The following is a 27,359-nucleotide window of genomic DNA, read 5'->3' as shown; positions in this document are numbered from 1 at the left end:
AGCCCCTTGTGCTGCTGGTGATGCTCGTGGAGAACGCGGCTCCCATCGCACATCCCTGCCTGCTGTCCTTACAAGAAACGCACACACATGCAATCAGTACGTATCTCCCCAAGTCATTCCTGGAGTTTGGAATAGCACTGGCTCACGTGCTTTCCAGCTGAATCAGGTGGATTCTTTGGAATGTACGGTTTCAGCTGGAAAGCACGTGAACCAGCGCTATTCCAAACTCCAGGAATCAGAAATAAAGTCCTTTCGGCATAGAGGTTAACCTCCCCCTGCCCCCTTTAGAGGAGATGTTTATATTTCACTATTCTTCCAGTAAAAGTGACCAAGACCGGGCACTGTGACCAAATTATAATCCGTCCCTACCGCAGGCCAACTCGAGAGCGATTTGAAGCGGAGCTGGGTCTGTATTGGACCTCCGTGGGGAAGTCCTTCCTGTGGTTGAATGAAAGACCACAAAGTAGTAGGTTCGTTAAGTCCAAGAAAATTATGCAAAACCATTTAAACATATACACATCTGTATGGAAAAGGCATTCAAAGAAGTCTCCAGACTTTTCCAGGTGTATTTACTGTACAATTAAGAACAACTCTCTCCTCGGGGTGGGGATAGGCCTAAAAAGAGGAGGGTCATGAATTTGAGCAGAAAAGGTCTATGTGCAGTTAATTTATATAACTTACACCTTTTCTTTCTTTAAAGATTTTAATTTATTAGTTTGACAGAGATCACAAGTAGGCAGAGAGGCAGGCAGAGAGAGGAGGAAGCAGGCTCCCAGCTGAGCAGAGAGCCCGATGCTAGACTCGATCCCAGGACCCTGAGACCATGACCTGAGTTGAAGGCAGAGGCTTAACCCACTGAGCCACCCGGTCATGTGAGCAGACACTGTCGACAAGGTGGAGGGAACAGTAGCCTGCTTGCCCAGAACCCTGACTTCAACCTCCCTGCACCCTCTCGAGCCCTTCCTGGCGCGAGACTCAGCATGGAGCTGACATATGTAGGGTTCTTTAAAATTTACAAGTATTTTCAGGAGTTCATTTACTTGAACCTTCCCGACAGCCGTTGGACAGATTTTTATTGCCTTTACTTGGCAGATACCAAACAGATGCTAAGAACAGGTAAGGGACTTGCCTTGGCTCCTAAAATTCCCTGAGTAGGAAACAGATTCAAATCCAGACCTTCCGAACCTGAAGCCTCCTGCTCTCGCCACTTCGCCAAGCGGAAAGCGGTGGAAACCCGCTGGTTTGACTTCATGTTCTTACTGCTTCTTAATAAGGAGCCATTGTCCCGGTTGGGTTTCCAGGTGACGGTGGCCAGCCCCCTGCTTTCACAAAGGGCAGCTCTCTCTGTCCATCAGCCGAGAAGGTTTGTACTGCTGTCTTCTGGATGCTTCAAATCCCCACCCATCAATTACGTTTCCCGTTATCTTTTCTCAGAGAGCCTTTCCATAAGCTGCTGGCCCAAGGCCTTATCAAGGGGCAGACATTCCGCCTGCCATCGGGACAGTATCTACAGAAAGAAGAAGTAGATCTCACAGGTAAGAAGGGCCCATTGGGTCCCATGCAGGTGCCCATCCCGTGGCCCTAGCCCCATCCAGCGTCTGTTCGCTTTTGGCCGGGTTTTCGTTTGTGTGTAACCCAGAGTCAGCCCGGGCATTCCCTCATGTCCAAGCTCATGTTTGACAGTGTGTCTCAGGAACAGAGCCCACAGACACGACAGACACTCTTCTAAGTCTGGGGTACTCCCAGCACTTCTCCCTAGGTGCTCTTGAGGCACAAATCAGAACTCGGGGCCACCCCAATACTGAACCCCTGTGACACCCCAGGGCAGCCCCGTCTGGCACTCCCCTGACTTCCTCTGCCCCTTTCCTCAGGGGTAGTACCTCCCACCGGATCCTGAAGCGGCACCGTGATGGTGTCGTGTACACTCAGCACACTGAGGAAATCAGTAGAAAATGGGAGTGGGCGTATTTAGGGGCATCTATAAGAAACCCCCAGAACTCTGGTCATTTAGTTTAGAAAATGCAGTGCCTAAGGGAGGGCATCTTGTGAACCCAACAACCCCTTAATGGTAGGCAGCCTCCCAAGCCAAACACTAGAGAAAAGATTTAGATGGAATCCATCAGTGGAATTACCTACTTAGTGCAGTAATATATCAGGGTTTGGAATGGTCCAAAGGAGAAAAAAAAGCTGGAAAAGCAGAAATTGGCCGTGTTTCAGCAACACGGACCAGAGGGGAAAGCAGCCAAATCCAAAGGCTTATGCATTTCAGTTGTTAGCAAAGTGCTCTGTGTGAGCATGGGATTGCCGTGTACAGCTGGGCAGCGTGTGGACTGCACAAAGGTACCCAGCCAAGGGGGTGAGCATGGCCTGACCTCCAGCCATTTGCTAGACCATACACCTCAGTGCCAAGAGAAGGCACCTTTCTCTAACTTCTCAACCACTCTGCCCGGATAGTTGGCTTTTTCCTAATTTGCACAACAGTGTTGGAAAGAGTAGCTACACCCCAGAGAAGGTGTGCAGGGTAAACAGAGCAGTGGTTCCCTGAGCCACAGCCTGGATAAAGCAACTTCAGTCTCCCTTTGCTCCAATGTCATGGAGCCAGACAGTGTTGTGAACGTCTTTTCCCTTCCCGCGCAGACTTGCCCCTGGGAGAGAATACTTGGGTCAGCGAGGGCAGGTTCCATCTCCTCGTGGGTGTGCTTCTGCTGAAGCATGGAATTAGCTCTTAGGTATACACATCAGTCCCTTGGGAGCTTGGCTGCCGTTGGAGTCTGGGACTCTGTGGCTGGAAGGAATAGAAATGCACCCAAAGGCAGGTAGAGCACAGGATTTGGGATCCCACCCCAAGCCAGCTGCCAGCGCTCCGGCCGGCTCACAGCACACCCGCGGCCACCCGGTGACACACAGATGCCAGTCCTAGGACTTTCTCCTCCCTCCTTCGATAGCCTCCAGTCCCTCTTCCTCCCCTTTGTTCTTCTGCCCGAATCTCCATCCCCCACCAGGCTGGGCTTCTGCTCTCCCCCAGCTTCAGGTTACAAGGTGGCCTCGGGGAGCCACGATGCCATGTCTGGCCCCATCTCCTTATGACTTTACTATAGTTCCAGTGCCTGGCAACACTGAAACAAGAGTTTCTGTCTCTTAGTTCCAGGTCCCAAGAAAGACCTTGGCTTTGCCAGATGTCCGTTCTTGTCCCGGCCACTGGGCCTTGGCCACAAGGTCCCCACATCCCAGCCTAACCATGAAAGACCTTCTCCGCCAGCACCCTTGGGACCGGTGGGTTGGGGGTGGGGAGGAGCCACATCCAAAGAACAGGCAGTGCGTGGTGGGCTGGCCCCCCAAGGGCACACCGCATTCCATGGGGCCTGGTCACACGAGACCATGTCGTGGAGACCAGAGTGACCCCTCAGGGGGCTTTGCTGCTCTGAGACCCGGAGAGCCACACCTTCTGTCCCTGTGCGTTATTTTGGAGCACAGGTGCGGTTCCTGTTCACGCAGAAACGAGGGAGACGCTGGAGGTGACATGGGAGAAGATGAGCAAGTCCAGACACAACGGGGTGGACCCCGAGGAGGTCGTGGAGCAGTACGGCCTCGACACCATCCGGCTCTACGTCCTCTTCGCCGCCCCTCCTGAGAAAGACATCCTGTGGGACGTGAAGAGTAAGACCCTTCCCCTCCGCCACCTCCTCCTTTGTGGTCTGCCTCCGGCGCCGGAGGAGTTTGGGGAAGGAACTATCTGGGTTGAAGACCCTAGCTGGGGTCTAGGAATCCGTTCCAGGAAGCGGATAGTGTGGTGTTTCCCACGTCCTGGGCCCTTCGTCACCCAGGGTTCCCAGATGGAGGGAGTCTCCCTGGGTGGGGGAAGCTGGTGGCCATTGTGGGTTTCCAGTCCTCACCCCAGGCCTGTGGACGCAGCATCCGGGGGACTCCAGGAAGCCGCCTTTGGCAAGTCTGTGGTGTGCTGCTGGGTCTACAGGGACCCTCCTGAGGACATTCCCTGGGAGCCAGACTGGCTTCCATGCCACCCTGCGCCCCTCTGTGGCCGACGGAGGCCAGTCCCCTCTTGATCCATCCTGAAATGTTCTAGAGCAGGGTCGTTGCCCAGGACCTGCTCCTGATGGTACCCGGGACCCCCTCCCTCGCCCACAGTCAGCCCCCAGAACCCCATCATAGGAGGGCTGTCCCTGCAGAGCTGGTTAGACCTAAAAAGGCGGGAGGCAAAATCCCCAGGCATCCTAGCATACACGGTCCAGCGGTCACTTGGTCTTCCTTCCTGCGGGCTACCTCACGGGTGGCCGTGTGCAGGAGCAGCCAGATGCCCTTGCCTGTGACAAGTGTGTCACAGAGGCTGGTCCCAGAACCAGCTGTGTTGGAATCACTGGAAGTGGATCAAGGGCACACGTTCGGGCCTAGGCGTCTCTGGGGACACCTTGGCAGCAGCCAGCTGTCTTACTCAAGACAGCTGTGGGCACTTGAGGCCCATCCTGGCCCAGGCTTCTGAGGTCACCTCGTGGGCCGGGGTGGTGGGCGGCCGGCCCTCCGAGTAACCGTGTGACCCAGGGCTCTGGGGTGTGACGGGGTCCATGCTGCTCTGAGCTCCCGGACGCTGGAAGCCAGGACGGCCCCCGTAGCTCCCGTCTGGACACAAGGAAGCGTGTCTTCAACACACATGTGCCTCTCTGGGCTTGGGGAGAACCAGATCAGTCACTCACGGGTCTTTCTTTCTCTGTCTCGTTTTCTGACATGAAACTCAGCTGACGCCCTCCCCGGGGTGCTGAGGTGGCAACAGCGTCTGTGGGCCTTGGTGACCCGCTTCATCGAGGCCAGGGCTCCTGGAACGGCTCCCCAGCCCCAGCTGCTGAGTGACAAGGAGAGAGCCGAGAGCAGGAGGCTCTGGGAGTATAAGAACTCGGTCATCTCTGAGGTCAGGAGCTTTCTGGGGCTGCTGGTTAGTTCTGTGACTGAGCTCGCTTGGTCCGAGTGGACGGGCCTGCCTCTTTCCTCACGCCGGCGGCCCCCCTGGTCTGGAAGGGTTGCTCTCACCGTGTTGAGTCGCTCACCAAGCTGAAGCAGCAGTCCATGTGCTGTCACGGAGAGACATGCTCTCAGGAAAGGGCTTCCTCTGACGGTGTCCACCACGTGTGCACCCCAGATCCCAGGAGGCCGCCCCCTTCCCACAGTGCTACACTTAACACACAGGGGCAGAGAACCAAATACAAGACCCCCTACAATTGAGGTGAACAGAAACAGAAGTGTAGGGTTGAAGGGGGCATAAAGAGACCACTCTGTCCAGATGGGGACAGAGATGAGGCCCAGAGCCTGGAGAGTTCCCGGATGCCCGGCGTGGTGAGGACTTCCCCACCCAGTGACGTTGTTACACAGCATCTGTGTGAGTCACGGTGGGTTAACTTTTGCCAGTAGATGATGTGTTTGTGTTACCTTCACAGACAATATTTTACTGTCTAAATTGTTTTCTTTTTTATTTTTATTTTATTTATTTTTTTTTAAGATTTTATTTATTTATTTGACAGACAGAGATCACAAGTAGGCAGAGAGGCAGGCAGAGAGAGAGGAGGAAGCAGGCTCCCCACTAAGCAGAGAGCCCGATGCGGGGCTCGATCCCAGGACCCTGAGATCATGACCCAAGCAGAAGGCAGAGGCTTTAACCCACTGAGCCACCCAGGCGCCCCTCTTTTTTTTATTTTTTAAAGATTTTAATTTTGGGGCACCTGGGTGGCTCAGTGGGTTAAAGTCTCTGCCTTCAGCTCAGGTCATGATCTCTTCAGCAAGCCCCACATCAGGATCTCTGCTCTGCAGAGAGCCTGTTTTCTTCCTCTCTCTCTCTCTCTCTCTGCCTGCCTCTCCACCTACTTGTGATCTCTGTCTGTCAAATAAATAAATAAAATCTTAAAAAAAAAGATTTCAATTTTGAGTAATCTCCATACCCAATGTGGGGTTCAAACTCATGCCCCAAGAGACGTGAGCCAGCCAGGTGCCCCTGATTCATTGTAAAAGAGTCTTCATTGATAACAGATCCCTATAAATTTCTCTAGAAGTCTGATACCATTCCGTGACATTTGCTTTTTCCAGCACTTTGTGAAAAAAAAAGTCACATGTCTTTGAAAGAAGACATGGAGGGGATCCAAAGCTATGTTTTACTGGATACTAGACACCCCAAATATTCCTTGGGCCAAATTTTTAATTCTATTTTTACTTTTTTAGAATTGCTGGTTTGAACTCATAAAGTCAGCCAAGGTCACTTTTCTGGACTCGTAACTGATGACACTGCAGGAACAGGGTTTCATGAGACCCTGAGTCCAGCATGGTCTCATTCAGTGACACTTGCTCAGGGAATATTCCCGACCCCTCTGCTCTAGTGTAAAGACACAGAATGCATGCATTTGAGCTTTGTGATGTGAGTGATGCCCGAGTGATTGTATCCGTGCCACATTCTTCCTCTCTGGATTTGGTACATTCTTCTCTTCTGTCAGGTCATAGACGAGGGCTATTTCGACAAGTCAGAAACTCTTGGCCTCTGTAGATGTCTTGTTTTTCTGTATTCTTGGCCGTGGTTGAAATCGAGGAGCACATAAACAGGAAGGAGCTGACAAGTCCTATCAGTGTTCTTACTTTGATTCCCTATCAAGGAACATGCAAAACTCACCTTATCCCGTATACAAATAACCTCTGTTGTGAATGAAAGTCACGGAGCCAGAGAGAGGGACATCCCATACCCCATCTCCCGGTGACTGTTGTCGTCTGCGGGTCCTGCTTCCTGTCCGGGTAGTTGGTAGCATTCGATGTCCCCCCCCCCCACCCCCGGGAGAACCGACACTGTCCCCAGTGTGCGGGAGCAGGAAGTGTGGAACCCCGGAAACACCGTTGACCCTGATTTTAAAAATCTTTGTGCCGATGAAACGTTATCATGGTTATTCAAGATAATGAATGCCTTTGTAAATATCTTCACATTCATTTAATTCGCATTGTTTGAATGATGCACTTGCTTTGTTGTTGTCTTTATGGAAAGCTTAAAGGGATTTTGAAGAAAGTAAATCATTCAACTTTTACCCGTAGGTGACTGCCCATTTCACAGAGGACTTCTCACTGAATTCTGTAATTTCTCAGCTGATGGGACTCACCAGTGCCCTTCTGGTAAGTGGCCCTCCTGGCCTCATTTGCTGGTAAGCAGAGGACAGGGTAGCTTCCAGCCGCATTGGGAGGTGGCCCGCAGGGTCCTGGGTGGTGGACAGAACAGGACCATGGTGTCGCCTCCTTGGTGTGCTCGGTTATGTTAAAGAAGCATCCCCTTCCCCCCCACCCCCGCCCGCCCCCAGTCACAACCTAGCTTTATAGCTGGAAGGTTCTTAAAGATAGTCCGATGGAAAGTCCACCCCTCAGTCCCTTCCCCCACTCCCATATTTTGCAGATGAGGACAGTGACACCCAGGGAGCTTGGATGACATGTCTGGTAGATGAGTGACAAATCAGAACCAGACTCAAGCCGCGCTCTGTTCCGGCTCTCCTCTTTCCTTCCTGCTTCCTCTGCCTGCCCTCCTGATGGACCCAACACCCCCTAGCGTGTTACACTCCTCTAACCAAGACCGATCAGATTGGTCCTCACTAAAAACAAGAGTCAGCCTTTTTAGCATAGACTGCTCTTCTTGCTACGTGTGACTAGACTTTTTCTTACCAGGGGAAGAATTTGTGAACAAATAGGAGCTTGGGGAAGTGGTTAGCTGTTTGGACAACAACCAAGCAAAAAAAGGACATGAAAACTCGCCACAGATTCCTTTTATCATGAAGCTCCTCCCAGGCTTTAAGAACAGTGGAAGAAATTTACGGGTTTGACTACATAAAACCTGCCATTTTTAGTATATTAAAACATGCCATGTTACAAAGCAGGTAAAACCTGGGGAAAACATTTTATAACAAATATGTCCGACATGAGGCTTAACATCCTTAATATATAAAGAGCGCTTTACATGGGAATATCAAACTACCTGACCTAAAAATGGTCAAAGGATGTGAAAAGAGAATCACCCACAGAAAATGGGATAGAAACAATCTGTAAACCTGGCAGAAAAAAAATATTTGCCTTACTAATGATCATGAAACGCAAATGAAAAACACAAGGCTTTTTTTTTTTTTTTTTTTTTACCTTTTTAACATAAAGCCTGTGCTATGACAAAGACAGTGAGACAGTGTCACATCCCAGCAGTTGCCTTGGTTGTTGTAACCTTGCCAGAAAGAACTTTGGCTTTGAGAACTTTGGTTTGATGGTTTGTGTCCCTTGACTGAGGGCCAGCCTGTGGCAGGTGACTTATAATCACAGAGAGGTAGAACCCCAGCTGTCCTCAATGCCGACATCATGAGATAATGTCTGTCATATCAATAGGGAGGAAATGTGCCACCACCACTCACATCGTGTCTTCCAGGAATCCTTAGTATTAGAAACCGTTCCTGATTCAACATCAAGTAAATACACAATACAGAAATGCTCATAGGATAAAAATTCCAGTTGAGCCAAGGGTATGGGGACAGATGTGTCTATTCACATCTTTTTGGAGACCAGGATAAAATACATCAGGTTTTTTTCTGGGTTGTATAATTGTGAGTGATTTTGTATTTCCCAGATTGCTGAGTGTGTATGGGTCTTTTTTTTTTTTTCCCAAGATTTTATTTATTCATTTGTCAGAGAGAGAGAGCACAAGCAGGGGGAGCAGCAGGCAGAGAGAGCGGGAGAAGCAGACTCCCCACTAAGCTGGGAGCCCAATGCGGGGGCTCAATCCCAGAACCCTGGGATGATGATCTGAGCCGAAGGCAGGCGCTTCACCAACTGAGCCCCTCAGGGGTCCCCTGTGTGTGTTTTTTTAATCAGGAAAAAAACTGAAAAATTTTACAGAAAAATGAAATTTCTCCCCAGCAGCAAGTTCTGTCTGCAGCCCTTCTGGTAGATGCTCTCTGTATCCATTCCCACGGAGTTATATTCTGATTTCTTGGGCAGTTTTGCAAAGATCATATAGGCATGCTCTAAAAAAAAAAAAAAAAAAAAAAAAGAGTATAATATTTTTGGCCTCTTTTTACCTAGCAAAATACCTTAACGTGGGTGTTAAAAACACAGGTTGAGTTGCTACCATCGCCTTATTTTTATCATGATACACCCCCCCCCACCACCCCCCTGGCCAGCCTCTGGGAAACTCAGCGCCATTGTCCTTCTCACAGACCACTTCCTGCCAGGCTGTCCTTGGTCTACACTCGCCAGCTCACACTCTGCTTTGCTGACCACCCTTCCTCCCCACCGACAGCCTGTGGAATCAGTGACACCCTCGATTCATCTGTCACTTTGCTCCCCCATTGGCTATAACCTCCTTGAAGGCAGAAACGAAACCCTTCTGGACATTTTATCCCTAAAGTCTAGCATCCAGTAGGTACCCCATAAATTCAGTGGGTGTGGGTGTGGCTGTATTCTGGGACTAGCTGCACCGCAGGAAGAAACTGGGTGTTCACAGTAACTGGCACAGCTGTGTTATAGGACCCCCGAGACCCCTGAAGGGGCAGGAGGAGGACCCCTGCCCTGGGCGTTTCACATCGTAAAGCCTGTGATCGAGTCTCTTTGCAGGCCTCACTGGTCCTGCAGCGCATGGGAAACCTCGCAGAGGGGGCAGGAGTTTCTGATTCAGTGGGGCGCCTGGGTGGCTCAGGTCATGACCCCAGGGTTCTGGGATCGAGCCCCACATCGGGCTCCCTGCTCTGCGGGAAGCCTGCTTCTCCCTCTCCCTCTCCCACTACCCCCCCTGCTTGTGTTCCCTCTCTGCTATCTCTCTGTCAAATAAATAAATAAAATCTTTAAAAAAAAAAAAAAGGGAAAAAAGTTTCTGATTTAAGACGGCTGGATTCTCATAGGGGCAACAACACTTGGTCAGCCACACACCCCGGGGGTTGGGGGGAAGCAGGTTACGTCAGGTGGGTAAGAACATCGCCCTCCAAGGTTCTGGTGGGAACTACAGAGTCAGCTTTGGACCAAGGGCACAGGATGTGCTCAGCGAAGAGCAGAGCACTATTTTTTTTTTTTTAAGATTTTATTTATTTATTTGACAGACAGAGATCACAAGTAGGCAGAGAGGCAGGCAGAGAGAGGAGGAAGCAGGCTTCCTGCCGAGCAGAGAGCCCGATGCGGGGCTCGATCCCAGGACCCTGAGATCATGACCCGAGCCGAAGGCAGAGGCTTTAACCCACTGAGCCACCCAGGTGCCCCAGAGCACTCTTTTTAATACTGTCTTAATACTCTGATGAAACAGGGCGAGTTCTGTGTCCAGAGCAAACGTGGATGGGAAGGAAGGCTTCTGCCTACCTGCTTGCGTCTCTGGGCTTCAGAGACACGAATGGCCTTCCTCACCCGGTCTCAGCGTTCTCCCGTTCTTTCTGTTCCTCAGCAAGCTTCTCCGAGAGTGGTGCTCCACAGCCGCGAGTTTGAGGACGCGCTCTGTGCCCTGGTGGTGATGGCTGCCCCGATGGCCCCCCACATCGCCTCGGAGCTCTGGGCTGGTAGGTGGGGACGTCCTCGTGGGGGTGTCCAGCCCTCCCATTGAGCAAGACGCGGGGCTCAGATGGCCTCAGGCGTGGGCTCCGGCATCGGGCCTCTGTACCGGGGACCCCTCTGTCTTGTAGTCGGAATGGTGGTACTTCTGCGGGGTCACCCCTGCCGAAGGGGAAGACCCATCCCCACTTTGGCACAACACGGGGCCTCCCCCCACCCCCAGCTCTCCATAGGCCAAGACCCCGTGTTCTCTTTCTAAGGTGGAAACGCAGGTTTCGTCCCACTTTACAGATGGGGAAAGGGGCGCCTGGAGTCAAGTTTGCAGACCTAAAACTTTTTTTTTTTTTTTTGACAGAGATTGAAAGAGAGATCACAAGTAGGCAGGGAGGCAGGCAGAGGGAGAAGGGGAAGCAGGCATCCCACTGAGCAGAGAGCCTGATGTGGGGCTCGATCCCAGGACCCTGAGACCATGACCGAGCCAAAGGCAGAGGCTTAACCCACTGAGCCACCCAGGCGCCCCCAGACCTAAAACTCTAACTTAAACTGGGATTCAGTCTCTCCAGCAGACCGTCATTCCTAAACTGGGCGCTGGAGCGAGTCCCACTGCCTGAGCCTCACTCACGGGGCCTAAATGTAGAAGCTTCCACTCCACCCAGCCCCTGGGAGGTCCCTGTTCTGGAACCTGGGGAGTGACTGAAGAGTGTTTTGGGCTTTTTTAAAGATTTTATTTATTTGTTTGGCAGAGAGAAGGAGCAGGGAGCCCAACATGGGGCTCTGGGGTTTGATCCCAGGACCCCAGGATTGTGCCCTGAGCCATAGGCAGACACTTAACCAACGGAGCCATCCAGGCTGGAGAGTTTTGAACCAGCTCCTGGGTGATTCTGATGCACTAGCCAGTGGGAGACTGTGTCCCTCTACTCTTAGGACCTGACTCTCAGAGAAAAGCCTAAGGCAAGACTTCACGCACTTTTCCTCTCAGAGGGCAGCCTCCTGAGAGCATTTTCAGGGCCCACTGGTCATTCTAAAAGGCCATCACTAGAAATACCTACATCCTCTCTTTTTAAGAAATAATTTGAATGTTCTTTACCCTAAGCTGTCTTCAATAGTTAATTCTTTCTTTTCCTTTTTGTCATCTCTATTTTTTGTTGCTTTAATGTGGAACTGCTTTTTCAGATGGTGTGAGGTTTATGGTGTCTTCCCATTTCCTATTTTTGGACACAGACCATTTATAAATGATACATTATAGTTTTAAAAGTTGAATAGCTGATTTTTAGAACACATGCCTAAATAGAATGCTGGCCCCAAAGAGACCCAAAATATGAAGGCTTTTGATGCACATCCTCAGATCTGCTTCCAAAAATTCTCTGGATCATCGGTGGATAGGCACAGCAAGAGCCTCCGTCATGATTCCGGGGCTTTGGCAAGGACTTTGCCATCCCTTGGCAATAAAGTCGCCCTGCATGCTAGAATAACCTCAGCGGGACCCATGCCCTCCCTTGGAAACCCTGAGTGATATGCTCCCGCCTGGGCTGCCATGAGGATGAACGTCGCGGCCAGAGCGGCTGACTAGGTCTTAGAGCAGCTCAGGCCCCCAGGCCTTGGTCTAAGTGTCACAGGCCTTGTGTGACCAGTCAGGACCAACTCAAGGCAGTCAGAATGTGGAGCCAACAGTTTGCCCATCTTTGTTTTACTTGGGGCTCTGATCGGTTTCCTGTGGGTTTGCAAAAAAAAAAAAAAAATTGTCATCTGTATTTCCATTTTAAAAGCAAGGTACACTTGTAAACATTTTGGTTTTTCTTTTTTAACTTGTAAACGTTTTTAATCACTGTACTAATTGCCCCCAGGCATGACTTTGGTAACTGCCCAAGTGACGTGTCTGGCATTAGCTCCCATAATCCGCCAGGGACCGAGTCCGTGCAGAGATCTGAGTTTCCGCTTCAGATCGTGCCCTTGAAGGGGAAAAGACAGGAACGTTTTTGAGACTCTCGATCTATGTTTTCAGACTGCTTTCCTGGAAAGTTATCCCTGTTTCCACTCCAGGCTCTGTTTCTGGAGTATGTGTTCTGTTTTGCTGATTTAATTATCAGATTTTTCAATATAGTTTTAACATCGGGTGGCGGGCTAGCCTCCCTTCATTTTTTTTCTTGTAATTATTTGAGTGCTTCTCACTTGTTTATTCCTCTCAGTAGAACTCTGGTATAATTTTATTATTAAAGTCCTTGAGGGGCGCCTGGGTGGCTCAGTGGGTTAAGCCGCTGCCTTCGGCTCAGGTCATGATCTCAGAGTCCTGGGATCGAGTCCCGCATCGGGCTCTCTGCTCGGCAGAGAGCCTGCTTCCCTCTCTCTCTCTCTCTGGCTGCCTCTCTGTCTACTTGTGATTTCTCTCTGTCAAATTAATAAATAAAATCTTTAAAAAAAAAAAAAAAAAAAAAAGTCCTTGAGATCTTGCTTGAAATGAGGTTAAACCCAGAATAAATTTGGGAAAGCCTTATATCTTTACCCCTCCCAGACCTACATGTGGTCTGCCTCTCCCCCCCCCCCACTTTTTTTTTAAGGTTTTATTTTGGGGATGCCTGGGTGGTATGGTTGATCAAGCATCTGACTCGTGGTTTGGGCTCAGGTTGTGATCTCAGAGTTATGAGATCAAACCCAGTGTCAGGCTCATCTCTCGGCACGGAGTCTGCTTGAGATTCTCTCTCCCTTTCCCTCTGCCCCTCCTGCTCATGCTTCTTCCCCCACAGTCTAAAATAAATAATTTAGGGGCGCCTGGGTGGCTCAGTGGGTTAAAGCCTCTGCCTTCGGCTCAGGTCATGATCTCAGGATCCTGGGATCGAGCACCACATCGGGCTCTATGCTCGGCTGGGAGCCTGCTTCCTCCTCTCTCTCTGCCTGCTTTTCTGCCTACTTGTGATCTCCGTCTGTCAAATAAATAAATAAAATCTTAAAAAAAAATGTAAAAATAAAAATTTAAAAAAAAAAAGAAAATAAAAAATATAAATAAAATAAAATAAATGATTTAGTTAGGAAAAAAAAAGATTTTATTTTTAAGTAGTGTTTACATCCAGAGTGGGGCCCGAACTACAATTGCCCAGATCAAGAGTTGCGCACTCCACCAACTGAGCCAGCCAGGTGCCCCGTCTCTGTCTTTACGCAAGACTTCCCCTTATGCTAAGTCAGGTTTTAAAGTTTTCTTCGTGGAGGTCCTACACATTTCTTAAGATTATTCCTGAGTATTTTTGGGTTATATTTTGTTTTTGGTCTTGTGACTGAAACCTTTTCTCTTCTATGATTTTTGACTGGTAATGGCTGGCACGTCATTTTAAAAAATTTATTTGCCTACTTTTTTCTATTACCCGGATTCCCTACAAATCCCTCCTACTTTGGGTTAGGGGTAAAAGCCTCTTGGATAGTCTAGGATTCCGTGATCAGCACATAAGGATTAGTGTTCTCTTTCTATGGTTTGGTGTCTGTGTACGTACTGTGTGTTAAATGGCTCAGAAAAACCCTATGGAATGTTAAAGGTGGTGGTCCAGGTGGTCCTGTCTCACTTCCGGATTGAAGGGGAAGTAACAATTCCCTGTTGGGTTTGATGTTGGCTGTTAGTTTAGGATAGATACTCTCTGTAATGTTTTAGGGGTTTTTTAAAGAATTTTTTAGAGAGGGGACACCTGGGTAGCTCAGACGGTTAAGCATATGCCTTCAGCTCAGATCATAATCTCCAGGTCCTGGGATCGAGCCCCAGGTCTGGCTCCCAGCTCAGCAAGGAGTCTGCTTCTCCCTCTCCCCCTGCTTGTGCTCTCTTTGTCTCTCTCTCTCTCTCTCTCTCTCTCTCAGATGAATAAATAAAATCTTTCAAAAAAAATTTTTTTAGAGAGAGAGAGCATGAGCAGGGTAGAGGAGGGGCAGAGGGAGAAGGAGAGAGACTCTCAAGCAGACTCCCCGCTGAGCATAGAGCCCAGTGTAGGGCTTGATCTCACAACCCCGGGATCATGAGCTGAGCCAAAATCAAGAATCAGTTGCCGAACTGACTGAGCCTCCCAGGCATGCGGATATCCCCACTAAGGTTAAGGAAGCAGCTCTCTGTCCTTGTTTTCCAGAACTCGTATTAGGAATAGGAGCTATATTTTATTTAACATCCATTCTCCAGCTGTTGAGGGGTGTGTCATCTGCTTTTAATTTCGCCCTTTGCCCTGTTGATGTCACTGTTCATTGACCATCTAATATGAAGCTCTCCCTGCCTGGATTCATCTTGACCATGGCATAACGGACTTTGAGTGTACCGTCAAATTGTGTCTGCTAGTGTTTGATTTAGAATGTGGCACCTATTTTCCTAAGGAAGACCAGTTTTGCTCAGCGTGTGCGGTCAGGCTTGGAAATGAGGGTGTCCCAGACTCTACCGAGAGAGTTGTGTTGGGTTCCTCGGACTGTGGTGCTTTAGAACAGACGGTAGAGGATGACACATGAACCCATTCTTCGCTGAAGAGGCTGAGTGCCCTAAAGGCAGGTTGGGATCAAGCCCTGCTACACTAATGCCGTTTAATGCCATGACTCTTTCCTTCAGCATAGACAACCGCATTAAGTTTTTTAAATGGCTCGCTGTTCATTCTCTCCTTGTCTTCCTTTGCTCTAAAACAAACCAATCTAATTTGTAATAAATGTAACTCTCATCCTAGAATATGCACGTGTCTCTCTTATCTTCCTGCTTTGTCCTGCATTATCTGTCTTCCTCCCTCCTTTCATTTCTCCCACGAAGGATTAATGTCAGTGGGATTTGCATTACCCACCCCCCCCCGCACTGCTTTTCGTGTCCCTTCAGTTGTGTTGTGGGAGGCAGCAAGGATCTACTCTCCCTAGGGCCCTGTCCCCTCGCTGGCAGGTCTTAGGAATCAAGTGTACACTCTGGCATGGCAGGATCCCCAACAGGACATGCACTAAAGCATCGTGATAGAAACTAACCCATCTCGAACCTTGCACCATGATTTTTCCAACATGCCACACAGCTTTCGTGAGCTGTGTTACCATGAGTAGGTAGAGATTGAATCTCAGTTTCTTGAGCATGTATTATGTGCCAGGCTCTGTTCTGGGCATTTGTGGGAGAACTGGAGAGGGCAGTCTAGAGAAGGTCTTCCCTCAAGCTTTACAAATTCATAGCAACCAATTTTTTTTTTTTTTTAATTCGAGGAAGTGATGGGAAACCTTGGTCTCCTGGCTTTCCACGTGTGTATGTGGGACACCCTCCGAATGAGCTGCAGGGTCTGTGACAGTTAAGTGAGGAATCCCGTGCACCTGGTGTGGCAAGCCCCGTGCACCTTGGTCATTAAGTCACAGGTGTGGGTCAGGTGCCCTCAGGAGAGAATGGAGACGTGACTCCTTCCTGTCTCTCCTAGAGCTAAACAGGGCTGGTGTCTCAAGGTGGGGGGAATCCTTTTCAGACAAAAGCACTGTGTCACAAGGAACATCATTACTGTCATCCCGCACTATTAGTCATTCTTGATCCAAGGCTTTGGGCAGTTTTTACACACATTTCATTTGTTCTAGAAAATTTCACTTTCATGAGGCTTTTGATAGTCATTTCCATGTCTCCGACAGATAACTCAGAACGGCTGTAAAGGGAAGACCATGAGGGTGGGGTGTTCAGAAATGGCCTTTTTCTAGAGTTCCCTAGAGAAGCAGATTTTCACAGAAGAGCAGCAGAATTGGGATCCGTCTTCTAGGGGAGACTCGGAGTCCAGTGGGCAAAATGGCCGCCCCTGCTGTGCATAGAAAGGAAACGTTTCGGGGAGGCTGAATAGTCCCCTGCCAGCCCCTTAAAGAGGCAGTGGAGACCTTCAGTGAGAAACAGAACCAACGTCTTGGCAGCTGGCAAACTGTAACAGGATGAGGAAATCTTTTTTCCTTCCTGAAGTTTTGGATCTGAGAAGCTCAAGGCACCATGTCCGAATTCCCGCAGCTCACTTTTGTGTACCATAATAGAGTATTGTGCTCCCCCGCTGAGGGTGGTAGCTGCTTGCTTAGGCAAATTTTGTGTATTTGGAGTCACTGATTCCGTTTCCAGACAGAGGACACAAGGTCTCCTTTGTGGGTGGACAAAGAGCAGAAAATCACCGGACGGGGAGCTTCTCGGTGGTACTCTGGTTGGAGGCATAATTTCATCAACGTCAAAAATGACCTTTCTCGCAGACAATAGCGTGGATGGATCCCAGGGGGATCCGACTGAGTGGAAAAAAGAGTCCATCTCCAAAGGTGATATACTCCATGATAACATTTATACAGCGTTCTTGAACTAACCAAATTATAGAGGTAGAAAACACATTAGTGGTCACCGGGGCTTAGGGACTGGGCAGAGGGGGCGGAGCGCTGGCCACACAGAGGGGACCACGAGGAGCCCAGCAGTGGCCGAGCTGCCCTGGATCTTGACCGTGGCAGAGGTTCCATGAAGCCGCACCCTCACACTCATGCTAATAAATGCTTGTACGAGATGAGATCTGCGTAAGCTCTCCGGATTGTACCCTTCTCAGTATCCTGGTTTACGCGTGGCCACTGGGGGAGACAGAAAGAGGGGTCACGTTGCTTTACGACCTCCTGTAAACATTTCCTTAGTTCAAAACGGGGTTTGTTCATCATAGTCTTTCTAAACCCACAAGTCCTGAGTGTTGAGATTCTGACTCTGGAACATAGGATACCGAGAGAGAGGGAGGAAGGGAAGAAGGAATTTATTTCGAGTTGAAGAAGGTTTTAACAGACACACGCGTGCACGCGCACACACACGCGCAACTGACCAGATACAGCCCTTTATCCTGCCAGCGTCTGAGGCACACAGTGGTGGCAGGATTCGGTCCCAGGATTGGCCTGCCCTCGGGGCCCCGCAGGCTCTGCTGCATGAGAGCGTGCGCTCGCTCCGTAAGCCCCGCTTCGGAAGAAACGGCCAAGAGCCAACTGCAGAAGGGAACTCCCCCTCCCCTCCAGCATGCTTCTCGGGGCTTCTTAAAGCCAAGCAAAACCTCAATTTTTAATTGAAAAGTTACATCTCAGGGTGCCTGGGTGTCTCAGTTGTTAAGCATCTGCCTTCGACTCAGGTCATGATCCCACGGTCCTAGGGTCGAGTCCCGCATCGGGGTCTCTGCTCAGCAGGAAGCCTGCTTCTCCCTCTGCAGCTCCCCCTGCTTGTGCTCTTCCTCTCTCTCTCTGTTAAATAAATAAAATAAAATAAAATAAATAAAATACTTTGTAAAAGAAAGAAAAGTTATATCTACAGTGCATACTGTGACACATCTGACCGTCGAGGAAGGTGTGTCCTCAGCCTCATTGGGTCCTTGTCCTTCTGTTGCTCTGAGACCCCCATCTCCCCATTCGCTGTTCAGCCTCCTGCTAGACCCCGATGCATGTGGTACGTGAACTGTGCATCTGTTTTTTTAATTTTTATTTATGTTTATTAACATATAATGTATTATTTGCTTTAGAGTACAGGTCTGTGAATCATCAGTCTTACACAGTTCACAGCATTCATCATAGCACATACCCTCCCCAATGTCCATCACCCAGCCACCCCCTTCCTCCCTCCCCTCTCCACTCTAGCAACCCTCAGTTTGTTTCCTGAGATTAAGAGTCTCTTACGGTTTGTCTCCCTCCCAGTCCCATCTTGTTTCATTTTTTTTTTTTTTTTTTTAAAGATTTTATTTATTTATTTGACAGACAGAGAACACAAGTAGACAGAGGCAGTCAGATAGAGAGGAAGGGAAGCAGGCCCCCTGCTGAGCAGAGAGCCCGATGCGGGACTCGATCCCAGGAACCTGAGATCATGACCTGAGCCGAAGGCAGCGGCTTAACCCACTGAGCCACCCAGGCGCCCCTCATTTTTTTTTTTTTTAAGATTTTATCTATTTGTCAGAGACAGAGGAAGAGAGAGCGAGCAAGCACAGGCAGACAGAGAAGCAGGCTCCCCGCCGAGCAAGGAGCCCGATGTGGGACTCGATCCCAGAACCCTGGGATCATGACCTGAGCCGAAGGCAGCTGCTTAACCCACTGAGCCACCCAGGCATCCTTCTTGTTTCATTTTTTTCCCTCCCTTCCCCCTACAATCCCCTGCCCTGCCTCGCCTTTCAAATTCCTCATATCGGGGAGATCATATGATAATTGTCTTTCTCTGATTGACGTATTTCACTCAGCATAATACCCCTCTAGTTCCCTCCACATCATAACAAATGGCAAAGATTTCATTTCTTTTGATGGCTGCGTAGTATTCCATCGTGTATATATACCACCTCTTCTTTATCCATTCATCTGTTGATGGACATCTAAGTTCTTTCCATAGTTTGGCTATTGTGGACATTGCTGCTATAAACATTCGGGTGCACATGCCCCTTCGGATCACTACGTTTGTATCTTTAGGGTAAATACCCAGTGGTATGATTGCTGGGCCGTAGGGTAGCTCTATTTTCAACTTTCTGAGGAACCTCCATGCTGTTTTCCAGAGTGGTTGCACCAGCTTGCATTCCCACCAACAGGGTAGGAGGGTTCCCCTTTCTCTGCATCCTCACCAGCATCTGTCATTTCCAGACTTGTTAATTTTAGCCATTCTGACTGGTGTGAGGTGGTATCTCGTTGTGGTTTTGATTAGTATTTCCCTGATGCTGAGTGATGTGGAGCACCTTTTAAATGTGTCTGTTGGCCATCTGGATGTCTTCTTTGGAGAAATTTCTGTTCATGTCTTCAGTGCGCATCTGTTCTTAATGCGAATGTTGGCCCGCCGTACAAACGGTTTTCTCACTCTGTGTTTGGAGTTGTTCTGTGTCGGTACTTCGGCCGGACCCTTTTTTATCAGCCACGTTGTGTGCTGCCCTGCGACGTTCCAGAAGTCGAGTCGTCTTCTACTCGTGGACACTTGGGTGCTTGTCCTCCTTCTGCTACTTCTTGTGCTGCTTTGAGTTTAGCCTCTTGTCCAAAATACAAGTTCTTGACAGTGTGGGAGTAAGGTCTCTGTTTCTGTCTTTCTGGCCCCTCTCATGGCTGTGCAGTGATTTCCTTCTGTCTGGATTCCTGCCTCAGGCTTTACCTGGTGCGGGCTCCGGGTCTCCCACCAGCACTGTAATTGTGAGGCGACAGCAAGGGGCACCCCCTGAGGCATTCAGAACGGATTCGTTATCCCAAACCATCAGGCTGCTGCCGCCAATCCATTTCTCTTCGTGAAATGAAAGCGGCCGCAAAGTAGCGTAGCTTCATGTTTTGCTGTACATATGTGCCGGATCCCTTAATTCCAGCACAATGACAAACGTACAGATCGTGGAGGGGTATGTGTGTGATCTTTGCAGCGCAAAAGTTCTCACTGACGTCCAGATGGCATTTTACGTACGATTATGTGTGTGGCGTCGGTGTCGTTATCTCAAAATAATGTCCGTGGAGTTCCTTCAGCGGGTAAAGGCTGAAATGAGCCGATATCCCATCCTGTCCATTTTTTTTGAATCACCAGGGCTGGGTGAGGCTCAGTGGAGTCCCCAAGTCCAGCCGCGCGCGCGCGTGTGTGTGTGTGTGTGCGCGCACGTGCACGTGCGTGAGAGCAGGGATGCAGGGTAGAAGCAGGTCCACTGATGGTCAGCAAGAGAGGCTGCCATCCCCAGACACTAAGCCCATCCCAGCACCTGCTCCGGGTTGCCATGCTGGTGTGGTGACCTCCCCAGCTCTTGGAGCATAAGAGGGGTCGTTTCTGAGGAAGGTCTGACGACAAAAGCTCTCCCAGATGAGGGGCAGGAAGGGGGAGGCCACAGGAGATAGGCGGCCCTGGGTGGTAGCCCTGACGTATCCCAGCCCACGGTCAGACTTTCTCCAGGTGCTGTCCAAAGGCCAGCTCTCGACCTGGCACATGTCATGGAAAGATATGCAAACATAGGGTGTTTTTCCTTCCCTACAGAGTTGGGAGGCAAAACACTGCAGGAACCCGGAGCCGAGAGTTTCTATTCCACCCCGCTGAGCAGGACGGCCCCGCTCCCATCTACATGCAAACTCTGGCAGGGACCCAGGCCCCTATAAATAAGCATCCGGGCTGCTCCAGGAAGGCTGGGCTTCCTCATTATTTTTTTTTTAAAGTGGAATTTGCAACAGCTTCTGCCCAGAACATTTGTGTCCAAGGCCCTTTCATCTCCGAGGCGTCCTGTATGATGACCATGCGGAGGTTCTGGAATCCTTCCCACAGCAGCTGGGTCACAGGACGAGCCCTACAGGGCCAGCCTGTTGGGAGTACAGAAACAATTATCTCCCTTCTGTGACCTCGATCTTGTATTTAGATGGGAGTCATCATGGTGCCCTTTCTGAGGACTGAGCAGGAAGCTCCTTTTGGTTCCGGCCAAACAGCTTATTAGCAATGGAGTAGCTTCCTCAGTAAGTTCTGGAAGCCCAGGGCACAGGGGTCAGCCGGGGCCCAGGAATACATCTCGGATACCACTTGGTCCTCAGACTCTGATGGGCCTTCCCTCCCTGCAGACTGACTCGCAGCACAGGCTTATGACGAGAGTGCTAGAGAAGAAACAAAACGGGCCACACCGACATCTGTGACACTAGCCCGGGAATCAGGACAGAGGTCCCAGAGTGGAGCAGGTCGGTGCTGCTCAGAGGGGGCCGTGGACCCAGTGTGGGAACCAGCTGTAACCATCTACCAATGAGATAAGCAGCTTGAGCTCAGAACGCAGATCTGCTGTGTCACAGAGCACACATCCGAGTGAGGCTGACCCGTTTTTTTGGCACAAAGACTCTCTCAAGGGAGCGGTGTGTCCGTCCACCTTCTGGCCTGTGCTCCCACGCATCGTGGATGACCACCTTGAGCAGTTTCGTGTAGCAGCTGTGGATGGTCCTGAAACCACCCCTGGTACAAGATAGTGTAGAAGAAACATCACAAACCGATAAGAAAGAGAAGGTTTGCGCCCCAAATTAGGTTTGGAAAATTGGCCGTGTAATGTTCCTGCACTTCAAGATTCTATTTATTTATTGGAGAGAGAGAGAGAGAGCAAGGGGAGGGGAAGAGGGAGAGGGAGAAGCAGGCTCCCCGCTGAGCAGGGAGCCCGATGCAGGACTCAATCCCAGGACCCCAGGATCATGACCTGAGCCGAAGGCAGACGCTTACCTGACTGAGCCACCCAGGCGCCCCAATGCTCCTTCACTTCACACACAAAATGAAACAGGGCTGGGTTCAAAAGTGAAACGGGGAACAAAATGTAGCCTTCAAAAGAAACCAGAAGAGAAATCGTGAACCCATCTCGCAATGTGGGAAAACTTGCTTTCGAAATGTCTTTTCAAATGACCAAAATAATAAATGCTTTTTGCAGAGAGTTTATAAAGCTTTAAGAGGAAGAATCACCTGGGGCACCTGGGTGGCTCAGTGGGTTAAAGCCTCTGCCTTCAGCTCAGGTCATGATCCCAGGGTCCTGGAATCAAGCCCCGCATCGGGCTCTCTGCTTGTCAGGGAGCCTGCTTCCCCTCCTCTCTCTCTGCCTTCCTCTCTGCCTACTTGTGATCTCTGTCTGTCAAATAAATAAAAATAAAATATAAAAAAAAAAAAAGAGGAAGAATCACCTATGATTCCGTCTCCTGGGGTAGAATCACCGATGCCCTTCTGCTTTCTTCTCCCTGACCTTTTACCCATTCGTAGAAATATTTAATAAAACTAGGGTCACATATGCCTACGACTGCATATCCTCCTTTTCCGTGAAATTCACTATTATTTTAAAATAATGAAACAAAAGGTATACAAAACTACATATACAGCATGATCTTGGTGGTAGTGGTTCAGTTTGGTGGGCTTGCCTTATACACTGTTCATTAAATACATCACTGTTCTTCAGAATCAGAAGTTTAGGGACACCTGGGTGGCTCAGTCAGTTAAGCATCTGGCTCTTGATTTCAGCTCAGGTCATGATCTCGGGGTTGTGGGACCAAGCCGATGTGGAATCTGCTGGAGATTCTCTCTCTCTCCCTCCGCCTCTCTCTCTGCTCTCTCTCTCTCTCAAAATAAATAGTTAACATATTTTGGGGGAAAAAAATCAGAAGTTTAAAACAAATGCTATGCAGGTGAACATGATTTTCTGCTCTCTAGTTTGACCTTTTATAAATTGTCTGCAAAGAGCATGCATTACTTTTGCCCTCAAGGAAAATAAAACGTTGTCAGTCCCAGCCCAGTGTTCCAGGCACTGGCGTTGGTGGGATTCGGTCCCTCCGTCTTGCAGTTGGCCTCAGACCACCCGTGAGGCACGGGCCCCTCCCTCAAATGCATCTCCTGGGCTCAGGGGGGAGGGGTGCAGGGCCACCACCATCCCCTCTCTCCTACCCCTGGGAGAATGAAGGCCATGCAGCGGCCATGGCTCTGCCCCAGCCTGGGCATGCCGCCACGTTCACTGCCAGCCCTGGCCTAGGGCCCTCCCCCGGGAGGATGAGGATGCAGGGGCATGTGTCCACAGTTTTCTGATGGGTGTATTTCCTGCACGTTTTGGGGGCATCTCTTGTGCTCATGGGATCGGCAGAGGCTTTGCAGTCAAAACTTTCCCTGCAAGCAGCCCCGTGGCTGAAATCCCCTGGAGTCCCCCTATAGCCCTGTGGGTGCTGAGCACGGCTGCCTCGGCTTGGGGGCTGCAGCATGAAACACTGTAGGACACAAGGCTCGTGGGGATTTCCTTCCTCGCTGCTGCCTCACATTTGACCCATCCTGAGCCAAGGCCATTGGCAGCCCCTCTTGAGAAGAAGTGTAGTGTGAAGGTTGAGATCCCTGCTGTTCCCGGCATGTTGGCGCCCGTGATCGTGAGTGAAAGGACCAGCTAGGAGGCCCTCGCAGGCCGCAAGTCTTCACAGGCAGGAAAGGAAGGGAGCATGGCTCCTTATTTTGGGAGCCGTTCTCAGGAGCACAAAGACATGCGTTCACCAACAGAACTGCAGAGACCAAGGGAAATCAGCAGCCTTGCTTTTTCCAAGTCTCACTTGGTTTTTATTTTTAAAGATTTTAAAAGGTTTTTAAAGATTTTATTTATTTATTTATTTATTTGAGAGAGAGAGAGGGGGAGGGAAAGCACAGAGGGAGAGGGAGAAGCAGGCTCCCCGCTGAGCAGGGAGCCCGAGGCAGGACTTGATTCCAGCACCCAGGGATCATGACCTGAGCCAAAGGCAGACGCTTAGCCAGCTGAGCCACCCTGGTGTCCCCCTAATGCACACTTTAGAACCAAGTATCCATCCATCTCTACAGCTCTGGGTCCTGTTTAAATGGGGAGGGGGTACCCCTAAGCCCAGATGATAAGCCAGGCCAACATAAGTGGGGGGCCCCCAGTAGGCTGTGTAAAGCCGAGGTGCAGCCTCCCCGGGCAGCTCCAAGCCAGGCTGCACTGGGGCGAAAGCTGTGTACTCTGCTCCCATGAACCTTGCGTGTGCCCGTGACCGTCTGTGCCTTGATGTTGCAGGCCTGGCGCAGGTTCCTGGGAAGCTGTGTGCCCACTACGCCTGGGACGCCGGTGTGCTGCTGCAGGCCTGGCCGGCTGTGGACCCGCAGTTCCTTCAGCAGCCAGACGTGGTAGAGATGGCCGTCCTGGTGAGTGTCCCCCGCAGCCAGGTGGTCAGGCCTTTCTAGACCACCCGGCCTGACTCAGCCGGACCGTTCCCCGCCTGTCTTACGGTCATCCATTTCGGCTTTGAGAGGTCACCATGCACTGCGAGCCTGTGACATAACCCTGCCCCTCATCAGAAGTTCGGATCGCCTTGATCTCCTCCCTCAGCGTTCCGCTCTCCTCCTCGGCCCTTGCTTCGTTTAGGGAGGAGGGGGATGGTGAGTGGTTGGCGGAGAGGGAACACCTCACTGGGAAAGCTATTTCAGAACAGCTCCGGAATGTTCCTTTTTTTTTCTTTAATTTCTTTCTTTCTTTCCTTTTTGTTTTTTGGTAAATTACGTCATTATAGATGCATAAAAGTAGTTTTATATTCCAACCTTTTACAGAGCACATAACTCAGATGGTTTATCCTTTATGTAATTATTACATCTTTCATGTGTTTACTCGGAAACACATTACCAGGAATTCTTAATGCTGATGTGTCTGAAGAGGGAAAGGGAAACAGGGGGCCCTCTTGGCCCGTCTCTGAACCACACGTGGGGGCAGGCCCTTCACATCCAAGATTTTATTAAACTCTTACCACTCTGTCAGGTAGGCGTTTCCCTTCTCCTTGATTTCACTTGAGAAGTTGGGCTCGGAGAAGTTGGTCACCGGTCCTGAGGTGATTTGCTCATTGGTCAGTAGTGATCACGTGACCTGCTATGCTTCAGGCACGGTGCTAGGCTCTGGGGGGGAGATACAAAATCGAACAGGACAGACAGCCTCCCTGCCCTGATGGAGCTGAAAGCCGAGTGGGAGAGAGTGGGGAAAGGAAAGAAAAATAAATAAAACCGTTGCAAATGGTGAAAAGGGCCAGGACCGAACCATCCAGGAGCTGAGAGAGAGCCGGGCCTCGCAGGGGCCCAGTCGGCCAGGCCCCAGCTCTTCTGCACCCTGGGCCTGGGCGGCAAGTTGGTGTTTGGAAAGACGGCTCCACGCGGGAGACCCGGCCCCTTCCCAGCCGCTTTCTCTCCACACCACCTCCCCTGACACCTCGTTCCCCGACTGCAACCCCACTTTGCTTCCCCCACGGAGGGGAGGACGTGGGCCTGCCCTGGTAGGCTCCTTCCCCAAAGCTTCAAAACCAAAAATGGCCTGGTGACACAGAGAAGTTTCTTTACCTTAAATAACGTTTATAAGAAATGATCTCGGGTGCCCCTGAGAACTCGTCCTCAGCGTGAGGAAGTGCTAACTTGAGCCTATCAAATACCATTCTGCTTTAGTCGCTGCGGCAAAGACATCTTGTCCTGGTCGTCGGTAAAATGGTTTCAGATTATTGTGGAAATGAAAACCCTAAGTTTAGGCTGTGAGTAGGACGCCCTGCGGGTTCCCCCATGGGGAGAACCTCTAGCTCGGGTCACCGTGCCACATGGTGGAACTTCCATGGCGGCCTGTGTTCTGTGTCCGTGTGATCTCGGTTGGTACCCTGGGCAGAAATAGCAGGTGTGGTGACAGTATGGTGTCATTCCGCGTGGTTTGGGCCCGCCGTGTCTGTGTCCTCTGTGCCTGTGGTATGCAGGGCTGGGCGCAGCCCTGGGGGTCCCCAGCCCAGAGGCGCTGCCTCAGCATTGAGCGGCTCAGTGCCCAGGAGGGATGGTCTAAAGGGCCCATGGTGGGCACACCCACAGGCAGTTTCTGTAGCTTCCAGATGAAGCATGGAGCTTGGGAATGAGACTGTCCTGCTTGGAAGTCTCCCATTTTACAAGATACTTTTGTAGGGCTCTGTTTCCTCAATGATAAAAGGAGGCAAGCACTGCGCCCAGCTCTGCCTGGTGTGGAAAGAATTAGATCAGATGTTGCCAGGAGCTGCTTGGCCTGCTTCTGGACGCTCTCATGACAAAACCCACGAACAAGCAGTGAGTGCCGACTAAGGGCCAGGCATTGCCCTAAGAACTTTTCCAGATAATGACTCGTGGACCCCGCACCACAGCTCTGGGAGCAGGCCTGGGTTTACCCATGTCACAGACGAGGCAGCTGTGTGACCAAGTCCATTTTAGAGGGGAGGGAAGGGCGGCAGAAGGGGGCCCAAGCCCCGGGGGAGACGGCAGGGTCCCCAGCTACTGGTGTGGACCTCTCTGCTTCTGGCAATCAGGGCTGCTACCGCAAGGGGGTGTGGGGCCTGGGCTCGAGGAGCAGTGTGTCCCTGGTGGGGAGAGGATGCCTGATCGGCAGAAGCAAAGGCAGGGAAAGCCCTCAGTGACGCTGGAACAGAGAGCCATGAAGAGGGGAGCATAGGCCACTGGGGAGAAGGCCAGGCTCCACCCCCGAGAGGGTTGGGGGGCTGGCAGGGCATCTGATCAGGGAGAAGAGAGGACCCAGGAGGTCATCCAGCCCGTCTCTACCGCTGGCTGGGTGAAGTGGCTTCACCTTGTGTGCCTCTGCTTCCCCGTCTGTAAAATGGGCACAGAGCCGTCATGCCTGTCCCTCACAGGCTTGTGGGAGGAGAAACAGGTTGGCTCGGGTGGATCGAGTGGCTCAGACCTGGGCACAGAGTGAGAGCTAAGTCAGCGGGAGCTTTCATTGTCCACAGCTGTCACAGGGCTGCCCTTGTGTCGCTGGGTGGCCATGGTTGGGGCGGGGGCGGTGCTCTAGGCCAGCGGCCCATCAGGCAGCATTTGGAAAAGTCTGGGAGAACAGTACTAAGGCCCTGGCCCGAGGCTATGAGTAATGAGAGGAGGTGGCAGAGATGGAAGCTTGCAAGGCCACCAGATGGGGACTGGAAGACTTCTCTCAAGTCAAACGGCCACTATCTGAGATGATTTTAAAGAACTGCTTCCCCTTTAGGCCCCTGAAGGCCAAGTCCAGTGTGGAATCTCACCTGGGCTTCGGTTGTCCATTTAACTGGTGCCTCGTGCCCGGAGATGCAGCATAACGGGGACCCACTCGTTCTGAGGGGCCCGCCCTGAGTAAGGCAACTTGGGGGAGTCCCAGGAGCCAGAAGCCAGGAGAGGGTGCCGGGGGCCACGTGGGAAGGCCGGCTGGGCTCCCTGGCCACATCCCGAGGCCACAAGCCCCACCCCTGCCCCAGCTGGGGTCAGGAATGACTCAGTTCCCTGGACAGGCCTCCCCAGGGACAGCTGAAGGTCAGCCCCCAGGCTCCAGGGAAGCACTGTATCTAGAAGTATTTAGGATCATGGTTCTAAGGCTGTGTACGGAAGAGGACACCCCACACTGGCTCCTTCCATCGTGGCCAGGAGTCCCGAGGGATACGGGGGT

General features: G+C 50.9%; 1 protein-coding gene across 4 annotated transcripts in view; it reads left to right on the top strand.

Annotated features, from left to right (window-relative positions):
• Positions 1-27,359, top strand: part of LARS2 (leucyl-tRNA synthetase 2, mitochondrial) — a 152,446-nt gene that overhangs the window by 122,468 nt on the left and 2,619 nt on the right. For 3 of the 4 annotated variants that reach the window (XM_004760822.3, XM_004760823.3, XM_004760821.3), the window contains exons 15-20: positions 1,435-1,535; positions 3,475-3,657; positions 4,752-4,921; positions 7,072-7,149; positions 10,430-10,541; positions 23,961-24,088. In XM_004760822.3, the coding sequence (XP_004760879.1) occupies positions 1,435-1,535; positions 3,475-3,657; positions 4,752-4,921; positions 7,072-7,149; positions 10,430-10,541; positions 23,961-24,088 (772 nt within the window). The remainder of the gene's footprint in view (positions 1-1,434; positions 1,536-3,474; positions 3,658-4,751; positions 4,922-7,071; positions 7,150-10,429; positions 10,542-23,960; positions 24,089-27,359) is intronic. The other variant, XM_045080902.1, reaches the window with a different exon arrangement.

The sequence above is a fragment of the Mustela putorius genome, unplaced genomic scaffold, assembly GCF_011764305.1.
Source record: "Mustela putorius furo isolate JIRA1106 unplaced genomic scaffold, ASM1176430v1.1 tig00000095_pilon_pilon_pilon, whole genome shotgun sequence".
NCBI classification, from domain to species: Eukaryota; Metazoa; Chordata; class Mammalia; order Carnivora; family Mustelidae; genus Mustela; species Mustela putorius.
This window is presented reverse-complemented; position numbering and strand designations above follow the sequence as displayed.